The sequence below is a fragment of the Electrona antarctica genome (assembly GCF_951216825.1).
Source record: "Electrona antarctica genome assembly, chromosome: 15".
NCBI lineage: Eukaryota > Metazoa > Chordata > Actinopteri > Myctophiformes > Myctophidae > Electrona > Electrona antarctica.
Window position 1 is genome coordinate 36,367,665 of NC_136796.1, and position 12,645 is coordinate 36,380,309.

General features: G+C 41.0%; 1 protein-coding gene across 2 annotated transcripts in view; it reads left to right on the forward strand.

Moving 5' to 3' along the window:
* Positions 1–12,645, forward strand: part of tbc1d5 (TBC1 domain family, member 5) — a 46,489-nt gene that overhangs the window by 4,152 nt on the left and 29,692 nt on the right. For both annotated transcript variants that reach the window (XM_079522658.1, XM_079522659.1), the window contains exons 2-7: positions 3,785–3,838; positions 4,637–4,756; positions 7,363–7,423; positions 8,124–8,232; positions 10,153–10,242; positions 11,186–11,260. In XM_079522658.1, coding sequence (XP_079378784.1) covers positions 4,657–4,756; positions 7,363–7,423; positions 8,124–8,232; positions 10,153–10,242; positions 11,186–11,260 — 435 coding nt within the window. In that variant the 5' untranslated portion in view covers positions 3,785–3,838; positions 4,637–4,656. The remainder of the gene's footprint in view (positions 1–3,784; positions 3,839–4,636; positions 4,757–7,362; positions 7,424–8,123; positions 8,233–10,152; positions 10,243–11,185; positions 11,261–12,645) is intronic.

Below are 12,645 nucleotides of genomic sequence, written 5' to 3' on the forward strand. Positions count from 1 at the left end.
TTGTCTATATACATACATCAATGAATCCACTTGCTGACGGCTGTCGGTATTGAGCACATTTTTAAGGAGTTTACTATATATGTGACTGACCATACCATTAACAACCTATATAAGGCAAAAAATGACAAAATGTCATTATGCTTTAAGTAGCATGTGACGTGTCAAACTAGCTACTTCATGATGCTGAATCTATTCCAAGCATTAGTTTTGCACAAAAAAACTATCCTTGGGCTAAAAACGGCCATATCCGTCATCACAAATGTGATGAGGCCAGCACACTTGACTTTGGGCACATTTGGGCAAGTGTATAGACAATATTTTAGGCTAATGAAAAAAACAAATTTCCCACTTTAAACAAAAGAAGCCTGTTGGCTGCCAGACTATGGTCCGGCCCTGGTCTTATACAGCACAGACTGCATCATTCCCTTGCACACCATGTGGAAGGTCCTGGGACATTCCTCTTTATAACTGGTAGTGAGTGATTTGGGAGGGTAACCCTCCTTAAGCTGGTCAGAATGACCTTTCCTATTGTGTTGAATGGAATTCAGTGTTTGCAGTCTGCTGGAACTAAAAAAAAAAAAAAAAAAAAAAGCACAGCGATGAGTGCTCCTAGTGTGACTGATGATCTAAAATTTGCATTGTGGTCTAACTTAATTTAAAAATTGAGCACAGTGCCATGTTTTTCACCTACCTTGAACATAATCAAAGATGCATGAATGCATGAACGATACAAGTTGGAAATGCATGCCCCACCCAGTTGTTACAGTATGCCTGTGTCCCGTTTATGCCCATATATGGAGTTCTTTGTCAGGCATGCCCAAATATGGAGTCTATGCAGCAGATGTCAGAACATCATTGTGATGTCAGAACAGACCAGCTCCATATACTGTATGGAAATCTAGGGGTGATCAGGTGTGATTTATTGGCTAATTTGGGCCCTGTCCAGAGCCTGGGCAGAGGCTTTTGTGGCGGTTCTGGACAACCGTAGGTCTGACCGACTCAAGGCCGGGCACTGCAGTGCACTCCCTGTGGTGGTGTGGAACGTGTGTCAAATTTTAAGTCGGCGGGGCGAATAGTTCTCGTGTTACGTGGATTTAGATGTACGGAGACATGGTGCGTTTATAGATTGTCCGTTACCAGCTCAATCAAGTTGTGAGACCTTACACTTTTTTTTAAATAAATTAATAAACTAGAAGGGTGTCCAAATGTTTAAGTTAATAATCTTGCAGAAGTTGTTACATTTATTTTCACTTATAAATTTACAGTTTGAACAGGTGTGACCAAACTTCAGCATACAGCTGTAGCTTCACAGGAAATGTTTGGTTTTCCACGAGCAACAAGAAAGCAAACTCCATCATTGAAGCATTATTGAGCCTATCTACTTACAGCCCCCACCGCCATTCATATACAGTAATTAAAGATTACGCATAGTTATTTAAGGGGATAATGTTTTTAAAGTAGCCTTGCTCAAAAGCCCAAAGACTTAAGGAACGCATACGTCTTGGAGAAGAACTTATGTTCCCTATGAAAACAGGCCCATACATTATGCATATAAAATTATTTCCGTTTTCGTGGCGCGTGTGTGCATGGCTGATTTATCGAGCGGTGCTACGTTAGTACGGCTAATAGGTTTAAGAGATGCCTTTGTTGTGTTATTTTCATAATTAATAAACTGGGGGTGGAGGAGGAGGAGGGTGCATAATGCTGAGTGGAAGCGTGCTGCGCTATTCTGCAAGGCCTTGTGTATTAGTCTAACTGCATTCAGAACCACATGGAATGAGCCCAAGCCTGGATAAAGAATGGGATGGGAGACGAACACTGTATTGGTTGTCCTAGATTGCAACGCTGCCGAGTGTTTGCCGGGAAACGTGTATTAGCTTTGTCAATCACAATGACTGATTCTCAAGGCAGGCATAGAGAAGTTGGCCAACAGTTTACCTGGCAAGACGGTGTTCTTTTGTGTTTCCTGGCTGCCTGACTTGTGGCGTTATCAGCATTGTGTGTGTTGTCATTTTAGCAGAATTTCTATTTGAATAGTGTGTGACCTGTTGCCTAACAGCTGTACTGTATTGATACTCCAAACATTTTGCTTGTGCATAAGATTAAAATGATTCTGATGAAACTTGTAGCTTGACCTCTAGAGGCTGCTAATGGGGTTTTGTCTGGCCTGGACCCTATACTCCCACCAAGACCGGCGGCTAAACGGCTTCTACCTTCGCTGCCTTAGGCGTATACCGGGCATCACCTGGAGGGATATGGTCACCCATACAGCAGTCCTGGAGAGAGCACTGCTTCCCAGCATGTACTCTCTCTCCTGATGCAGCGACGTCTCCGCTGGCTGGGCCATGTCCGACAGATGGACGATGGTCGCATCCCAAAGGACATCCTCTATCTATGCACAACTATCATCTGGCAAAGAGATTGGATGCCCTCAGCTACGCTACAAGGACGTCTGCAAACAAGACCTCAAGTCATTTAACCAGATCAGATTCTAAAAATGTCTGTTTGAAATGTCAGTCGTTCTTCGACTTTTCAAAAATAGCAGACCTACAAGCTCGTAGCGCGCCACTTGGTGGCGCGCTATGAGCTTGTAGATATGCTATTTTTAAATAGCTAAAGCATTACACAATGCTAACACCAAAAGGGGTTCCCGCCCAAAATGGGTTAACATCAGTCCTGTGTCACGTGGGAAGATGCAGCACAGGAACGCCTTCATTGGCAGCAGGTCACTCCGCAGCGGGTTGCTCACATATCAAACCACCCTGGCTCAACACCATGAAGCTTAGAGGACGCAAAAACAACTGGACACCATCCACAACCCCGGGACCGGCCTACACGTGTGTCATCTGTGGCCGAGTCTGCCTCTCACGTATTGGTCTTCTCAGCCACAGCAGAAGATGCGTCAAGACCGAACTCCCAGGCACAAGATATCTATGGTCTTCCGAGACTGCGATGCCAATGACTGTATTGAATGATAGTCTTGTGATCTTGTGCATGAGATTAAAATGTGGGAGACATTTCTGATGAAACTTGTAGCCTGACCTCTAGAGGATGCTAAATGGGGCTTTCAAGTCATATAAATGTTTTCTGTATTAACCCATTTTCGGATGGGTGTCGCTTTAACTTTTAACCACCTTTAACCCTCATTTTAAACTTTAGCTGTTGAAAAATAGTAGATCTACATTGTAGATCTGCTCGTAGCTATATGAGCTTTTAGATTCTACAAGCTCATATAGCTACGAGCTTGTAGATCTGCTATTTTTGAAAGATCTTGAAAATGTGTGCAAATCTTTGAATATATATTCTCTCCCAGTGAACGCTTGTAACTCAAATCTTTGCTTCTGGAGGGGTCTTTGGAACAACATATTTTGAGGGTCGGCGGCCAAATATGTCATTCTGGGTGGTCCTTGACATGAAATAGTTTGAGAACCACTGATATAGAAACATAGGTTTGTCTAAAAACTCGTGATTTTGAAGACATTAATTTTGTAGAATCAGACAGTTCTCAGGTCTAAATGGGTCAATCATGCCATTATTTTAGGTTTAGTAATACAGTACAGTAGTGTACTTGTGGTGGTAGCCTATATTTAGACTGTTAGTTTGTAAGTTGCTAATCTATTTGCACTTCCTACTTTTGTCTTTTGTGTTTGTTCTCATTCGTAATGGCTGTAATCCCACAGCATCAATACATAGACCGATTTACACTGCACAAGGAACACAACGTTCTCATTTGTGTTCATGTTCCTCATTCTGATTGTTTGTTTTGTTTTCTTCTCTCCTACAGACTAAACCCCATCTTCCACGAGTTTTGGCTGAGAAGAAACATTAGGCTGTGACGGTAAGTACTAAGAAGGAAAAGCACTATATGTGCGTATAATAAGCGTTCCTACTTCTTACACAAGTATGGAAAAGTATGGAATTGGATTTTAGTCATTTCAAGGTCTGGAAAAGTATGGAAAAACAGAGTGTAGAACAACTATTATGTTTACAGACTATTGACGACTAATAACGTAACCAAAAGTCCACACATCCCCCACCAGATCATTTGAAAGAAAACATCTATGAATTGCATTGCACTTGTCTAAACAAATTGCATATATACATCACAAATAACATGATGAATACTTGTCTATTAGTTATGCACTGTAGTTTTCATAAGGAAACCATAATTGTGAGGCTGCATTCATCGTCATGTCCATGGACATAGTTAAAATAATTAGACAGACGGCGCAAACATTTAAATATTTTCCATTGTTTTCCCTATGACTTGCCCAAAATAGGAAGGCTAGGTGGACATCACCTGGCTACCTGAGAATTCTTCAGTATTTACTATTTTCTAGTTTGTTTACATGGATTAAAGTTCCTTGTCATTTGGATTCCATAGAATTCCATCGTGTCTTCTGTGAAAGCATGATGCGCACCGAAAATATTTTCGGTCATTACTAGTCATTTTAAGATGAAAGCGTATTTGAAGTGATCAAACTTAGGAATAAAATACAAGTTTAGAAGCATCTTCCAGAAACATGAATTGTCTCAGAAATGTCATGATTTCTTCAGCTGGTTGGCCTAAAACATCAGCTTTATTTTGCTTTATTCCATGTGTTTATCTTTTCTTTCCCTCCTCGTGTCACACCAGGTTTGGCCGGGGTCGCGGTCATGCAGCACCCAAACTTCGAGACCCGCCACCCGCTCCTGTCGGACGAGCAGCAAGACATGGGCTTCGACCCGCTCCACAACTTAAACAAGAATCGCAGCCGTACGTTCATTCCCCCCTTGACCTCCTACACACAACTGCAGAATCACTTTATTAGTTTATTGGACAATATAGATGGACAGGAATTAGAAACAGGCCTTAATGGATCAGTGTAATCAGGGTTCCTACACAAATATGGAAAGTATGGGAAAAGTATGGAATTGGATTTCAGCCATTTCCAGATCTGTATAAGTATGGAAAAAAATAGCATAGAAAAAGTATTATGCTTCCAGACTTATAATAACTATATATAATTAACTTGAACTAAATCCACACATCCCCCACCAAATCAGTTGCGGCAATATCTATTGAATACAGTATACATAGCATCACAAATAGCATTATTATGATGAATACATGTACTTGTCTGCACATTTATTTGTTGCGCAGTGTCTCTTTGTGTTGCCCTAAATTTGTTAATTTTAGTTTGAAACAGTGCAGCAGTACAGTATGAAATGCCAAAAAGATAACACAAAAAGCCTGGAGGGGTCTTCTCACTGACTACCGTATGCACTGGCAGTCTATAAACTGCAACTCAAAATGGTAAAGAAAATCATGCATGCTGCACACAGAATCTGTAAAAATATCAAAAGGAATAATATGCAAGGCTAGCTGCAAACAAAATGAGTCTGTCTGCATGACACATTGAGCTTTTTTCATCCAGACAACTTGACGGATAATATAATACCGCACCAGGAACGGAAGAACCATTTTGTACTTGCCCATTCGATTATATCTCTGTTCTAAGTCAATAATGTATTGTGATCTGCTATGGAAACAGAACTGTCCTTTGAAATGCAATCTCTCTTCCCTATTTAGAAACACGTCTCTGAGTCAGTAGTAATAACGGTGCACAGACAAACAAACAGACAGCCTTTGTAAAGAGGTGCCATATTGGATGGCTGTAATATGTAATTCTGTCTAATGTCATTAAAATGCGTAGTCACTTGACTAATACAATAACAAAAAATGTTCGTCCAGTAACTTTTTTTTCACTGACAAAAACTAAACTATGACGACTAAAACTAAGACTAAATATATTGACGTCAACAAATAAAAACTAGACTAAAATGTTAGGAAGGGACTAGTGGACAAGAGATCCAATTATAAGTAAAAGACACATTTACACTTGTTTGCATGCTGAAAATAGCAGATCTACAAGCTCACAACGTGTCGCAGCGCGACTAGACTAACAAACAAATTCCAGGTGACTAAAATGTGACTAAAACTAAATAAACTATTCAAGAGACTATGACTAAAACTAAAATCTAAATTTGCTGTCAAAATCAACACCGCCCGGTGCAAAATAATACTACTTTGTGCACTTTATTGTCCACAATTTGTGGCTATCATCAAGTGGATTGAAAATTAAATTGTATACCGTACTGCCGTCGTGAAAGTACCTTGGATGACTGTATTACAGTAATATTGTACCACACCCGGACTGAACAGCATACACTGTTCAGAGCAGATACTACAAATTAAGAGACTCAAAAAACACTCTGCCGCTAGCTAGGACAATAATTTAACCCATTTAGGCCTGACCTCAAAATTTAAAAAAAATATTCTAAATCCTCCAGTTTTCTGAAATAAATATTTTCACGATTTTTCAAAAATAGCAGACCTACAAGCTCATAGCGCGCCACTCGGTGGCGCGCTATGAGCTTGTAGGTCTGCTATTTTTCAATAGCTAAATTATAACATAATGTTAAACACCAAAAGGGGTTCCCGCCCAAAATGGGTTAAGTGTTGACCTGCCACCACCAGTCAGTGTAACCGGCAGTGCGTATATTGCTTTCTTTAACCACTATAGTTAGATAGTTCTTGATTCAAGAGGCTTGTCAATCATTGGAACAAGTACAAAGCAATGGGATGTTGGTGTGGCGCATGGCACATGCCTCTTAGGAAGTGTAATAATGGCTGGCAGAAAAGAGGGAGTGTCAACGAGAACAGGGAGAACAGGCTAGGTGGTATGAGAGTGAGACGGAAGAGAGAAAGCGTAAAATCGAGAAGACTATGAAGCGCAAATCTTGAATGCATCTGGTGATGAGGGCTGCAGGCGTGTGTGTGTGTGTGTTTGCGCACGCGCGTGTGTGTGTGTGTGTGTGTTGTTGAGCTGATGAATATTCATGCCGAGTGTCCCAGCAGACCGATCCACTCCTGTAGCTAATGTTGACAGACAGCTCTTGGAGTAGAGTGTATGCTCACCTGCAGGCCAAATTAGACTTACACACACGCTACAGCAACAAACATGGAGCTTCCACGTGCTGTTGTGACTTTCTCTTTCTCTCTCGCTCTCTGTGCCCCCCACACTCGGGAATGAGAGACACCTAAAAAATATCAATACATCAATCATAGATTATCCAATGATGGGAACAACGACCAATAAAAGTATTCAATTCTCAAATATCTCAAGTACGTAAAAAAAAGAAAGAAAATTATGTAGCTTTCACAATCTAACATTCTAATTGTCACAATCAACCCTCCAGACTATGATCTGGTACTAGCCAGTCACAGCAGGCCATGAGATAACGCTATGCCAGGTTATGGACCAGTCACTATACCATTGCAGGCATTCATACAGTATGTATTGCTTGTATGTTTTACAGGAGGAGGCTCTCTTGATAGCACCACTTACTCCCAGTCTGAGTCCACTTTCCTGTCCTATAGGTAAGAGCTTCATTATACTTTACTGGATAACATGAGAGGCAGAAGTCATTCAAATCAGACTGAGATCGCTTCCTCTAGATACTTCCTTAATGTTAACGAAGTCCACACCCACAACACCAGAGGGAGTGCAACGAACCATGTACAACCCAGATTCGGCACAAGCAAGGGACTAAATTATTTTCGCTCCTATGCCACCAAAATGTGGAACGCCCTACCAACAGTCATTAAGACATGCGAATCCCTTGACTCCTTCAAAACCGCTTTCAAAGGGCACCTACGGATGGCTGCAATTCGAAACTGGCCCCCGTAAAATCTGAATCCCCCCCCCCACCGCCCCCAATCCCCCCCCCCCCCCCCTCCCTTTTCCCTCACTGTATATGTTTCTTTTCCCTTTTTACCTCCATTATGATGAATTCCTGTTCTGTTCTTTGTCTATATAGAAGAGTCTATTTGTACGTCTCTAAATGTTTTGATGAATTGAACATGGTGGACCCTCTTGTAAACTAGTGTAATGCTTAATTGGGTCGTCCACTCACAGTTAACAGCCTTTGTATTGAGTTTGTGCCTGAAATGTACTGTAATTCTGCAAACTGTTAATACATATTTCAATCAATCAATCAAAACTCTTCTCTCGGCCCCCCTGCCCTCCACACTATCTCCTGCTATATGTTCACGTTCCACCCCTCTTGTTCTCTGGCAGGAAAGAATGGGACGACTTGTTCCTCCACAGTAATTACCTGGCCCATATCCGGCAGGCAGGCATCAACGGTCGATTAAGGAGCAGCCGCTTCCGCAGTGTGTGCTGGAAGGTACAGTAACTGTCAAACAGATCTGACGTCTTTTTATCAGGTTTGATTAGAAGGGCTTTGGGTTTCTCCTTCTCATATGGTAGATTGACACACACACACACACACACACACACACACACACACACACACACACACACACACACACTCTCTTCTGTTGTCCACCACTGTGACCACCTGTAGTTTGGAAAGTGATGTAACAGTCATGAAACTGTTTCGTGCTGTGTCATAACTCTATAAGCAATAGTGCTGGCCCCAGATATCCCAGCATTTTGTCCACCGGGTTGCAGTGTAAACATAATGTTTGGTCAATATTCTGATGTTTTCATTGCACAGCCACAATCACATGTTAATCTTCCACTGCCAGTCTGTGGGTGTTTGGGTTAGTGTTGTTTTTGGAAGATGTGATTGACTCTAGAGACACAACATAATGTACCGTAAATCCTCTAATAGTGACCTGGGCTTGTATTTGTTTCAACTGTAGCGGGTACCAGGCTTTTATTGGAAGGAGGCATCTATACGAAGGAGTTTAGGTGAAGAAAATGCCAGCACTTTAGTACTGGCATTTTCTTCAACTCAATTTATATCTTCGAGCCTTGCACCTGGAAGGATTTTGTTTTAATCTGGAGTGCTGCGGGTTGTCTGCTACGGCAGTACCTGCTATGGCAGTACTTTTTTTTCAATCTATAAGAAGGAGGCCTCTATTTCTACTTTTCAAACAGATCGTAATGAATAAAACCACATTTTGAATAGTCTATCATCTTATATAAACACAATTGACACTCACGTCTGCTGATTATAGGACATTTTTAATCCCAGAGATTCATGGATAATTAGGAGAGAGGGAGACCTTGAATGTTGCGCTGTCCTGTCCACTGCCGATACATGTCCATTGCAGGCTCGATCTCATGCGCCCCACACCTTCACTTAATGCGGCCCGCAGGTTAATATCGCAATACTAATATTATTGATATCAGCTGTTACAATTCCAATTGTATTTAAGTTCTTCTTTTTTTTTATAATATTTATTTTATTTGGAAAAAGCAGTACAGTATAGACAGCATTTCTATTTATACATAGGACACAAGTGCAATTCCCAGGATTTGTTTTTTCACCCCTCTTCCCTCCCTCCCCCCTCATGCCCCCTCCAAGTGACTCCATCTCCAATGTCTCTGTATAATCCTCGCTTTCTTCAGATGGACTACATATGGCATCAAATCAACACTTAACAGGGGCTGTATTTAAGTTCATAAGATTAACATAAACAAAACTAAATGCATTTGAAATTTAATAAAAATGTTACTTTTCAGAATTCCAATTAAGAAAAAATAAAGGGAAGCTCCGCACACTCAAATCTGTGCACAATCAATTTAAATTGAATAAATGTATTGTGCTCAGATTTGAGTGTCTGTGTGTGAGTGTAAAGCTTCCCTTTTATCTTTTTCTTCATTATCCTTTTGTGACTCCCCCCACCTTCCTGTTTAACCCGGAAACAAATCAATCTCCGTAGCATTGGAGTGAACCAGCGGCAGAGAAGCAGTCAAAGTTTTTGAACACTAGATGGCAGTACAGAAGTTAAGTTTTTTTTCAGCAGATGAGCTGTTTCTTTATTTATTTTTTTACATTTTTGCAGGATTCCAATTAATGGGGGGAAAAAATAGCAAAGAATTAAGGATTGCAATTCAAAATAGCAGGTATACAAGCTCAAAACGTTTTGACTCACTAGACTGGCTATTTTTTTTGCGAGAATAGAAGTAGGGCATTAATTATGAAAAAAGGGGTTTCGGGCCTCTGGAGTGATTGTGGAAATGTTGTGGCCCTCTCCATCATCAAAATTGCCCACCCCTGAAGGACCCCTAAAAAGGTAAAGTGTCTGTGGTGTCTTCTATATCCAGTGCTGTGTTTTGTGTTTTTTCTAACCAGCTCTACTTGGAAGTTCTCCCAGAGGACAAGAGTCAGTGGATCAATAAGACCAAGGAGCTGCGCTCTCATTATGAGAAGATTAAAGAGACTGTGAGTGAGCCTGTTGTTGTTGTTGTTGCTGCAGCACATTTTACTAAAGCTAACCCCTCGCGTTCTGCTACACAATACAATCCCAGGGTTTGTTAACCCGTTTAGACCTGAGACCAGATTCTAAAAATGTCTTCTACATCCTGACAGTTTTCTGAAAAAGCTATGTTTTTATGTCAGTCGTTCTTCGATTTTTCAAAAATAGCAGACCTACAAGCTCGTAGCGCGCCACTCGGTGGCACGCTATGAGCTTGTAGATCTGCTATTTTTCAATAGCTAAAGCATAACATAATGCTAACACCAAAAGGGGTTCCCGCCCCAAAATGGGTTAACCCATTTAGACCTGAGACCAGATTCTAGAAAATAATGTCTTCTAAATCATGAAAGTTTTCTGAAAAACCTTCGGTTTTCTATATCAGTGGTTCTCAAACTATTTCATGTCAAGGACCCCAAAAATGATATGTAATTGGCCGCCGCCACCTGAAAATACTTTGTTCCAGGGACCAGATAAGCAAAGATATGAGTTAAAAACGTTTATATATTCACATATTTGCACTCTATTTTCACGATTTTTCAATTTTGTAAATCTGCAACAGCTAAAGTTTAAAATAATGGTTAAAGTGGTTAAAAGCTATAAGGTGACACAGGTGTGTCGTGTCCTCGGGTCTAAATGGGTTAATTTATCTCAAGAGATAAAAGGACCAAATGCTCCCTCGGGGTCCATTTGGTTACACTCTTCCGAGTTAAATGTACACGATGATAATGGTTGTACTGGGTAAAGTAAATCTGCGGTAAGGCTAGTTTATATGTATAGCACATTTCAACAACACGGCCGTTCAAAGTGCTTTGCATAAAACATTAAGCGTTGAGCCATCAAGACGTGACCCGTGGTAGAGAGAGTGACGGCTGTATTATTGTTTAGTGATTTGTTTTCATTTTTTCGCAGCACATCACGAACCCTCGCAAGGCTGCAGGTCAGCAGGACCTGGTTGTCAACAACCCACTCTCCCAAGATGAAGGGGTGAGTGTGTGCATTTGAGAGTGACGCCACTGTTTCAGCTGCGTTAAGCTCTCGCCGTTTCCTGCTAGTTTCAAATGTTTATATTGGCCATTTCCTCCAACCTCCCCTTGCCTCTAACTCGCACCGAAACAAATACACCAAGCCCGGTTAGCTCAACCGTCTGGGCACCTAGGCTGCCAAGCCAGCCGGACGGCGTGCCGCGGGTTCGACTCCCGAGCCCGGCGGCCTTTGCCGAGTGTCACTCCCGACGTGTGTGTGTGTGTGTGTGTGTGTGTGTGTGTGTGTGTGACTGAGAAGTTTCAAAAGGATCATCTCAGATGTACACTCAGTCTGCCTCTTGGCCAGTTCCCACTTGAAAAATAAACTTTGTCTCAATTAGTTTTTACTGGTTAAATATAGGTTAAATTAAACAGAACGAATAACACAGCAAAATAAATAAGGGACACAAAAGAGGACTGAAAACCTGAAAAAAATAATAATAAATAATAATCATAGAACAGTAAAACAAAGGAAATGGGTAATAATAGAACTGTAGTAAAACAAAGAAAATAGGATTAGCATGCAAAAATGCAAGACTGAAGAGGTGGGTTTTGAGAGCCGTGTTTAAAAGAAGCGGGGGCTGCTCTCAGTCTGACATGGGTTGGCAGGGGCACTCGGCAGTGAGTTCCACAGAGAGAGACTTCACCCCAGGTTCAGTGCTTGGTCCTGGGGAATTCTATCAAGGGCAAGTCAAGAATGCCAGAGCGAATTTATTTTTTCTCAACCCGTTTAGGTTGAGAAAAGAAAAAGGTCAAGGTCAAAATGAACGACTGATGTAATCGCTCATAGATCGGGAACAGAGAGGTGTAGAAAAATAGGGACTGGGACTTTTAACGGATTAATTGAGATTAATTACAGAAACAATAACGCGATTTTAAAAAAAACACACATTTTAATCGCGCATAGTTTTTGCACCACAGAAGCTTTCTCACAGGACGAATGTCAGGCGTACCGATCATACCGGTGCATGCAATGGGACAAGAAGTGGATGAGACCACTTTGCTTGGCCCAGAGGATGGGATGTGTAGATCTAAAAAAAACTCAATCTTTTTTAATTTACCAAAAAAAGCTTACGGTCAAATATCAATATCCGATTAAAATGCGATTAATTACAGTGCTTCAAATTAATTAGATTAACTTTTTTTTTAATCAAGTCCCAGCCCTATAGTAGAAAAATAGATGTTGGTCCAGGCAGGGTTTGTTTAATTTTATGGCGTGTTTTGTTTTCATGCTATCTGTGTACAGTATGCTTGTGGAAAACAGTCCGCAGTTTGTTCAGTACTCTTGATGCAGTAATGGTCTCTCTCTATTTATTTATTTTTTAGGTCCTAAAAATTGTCACTTCA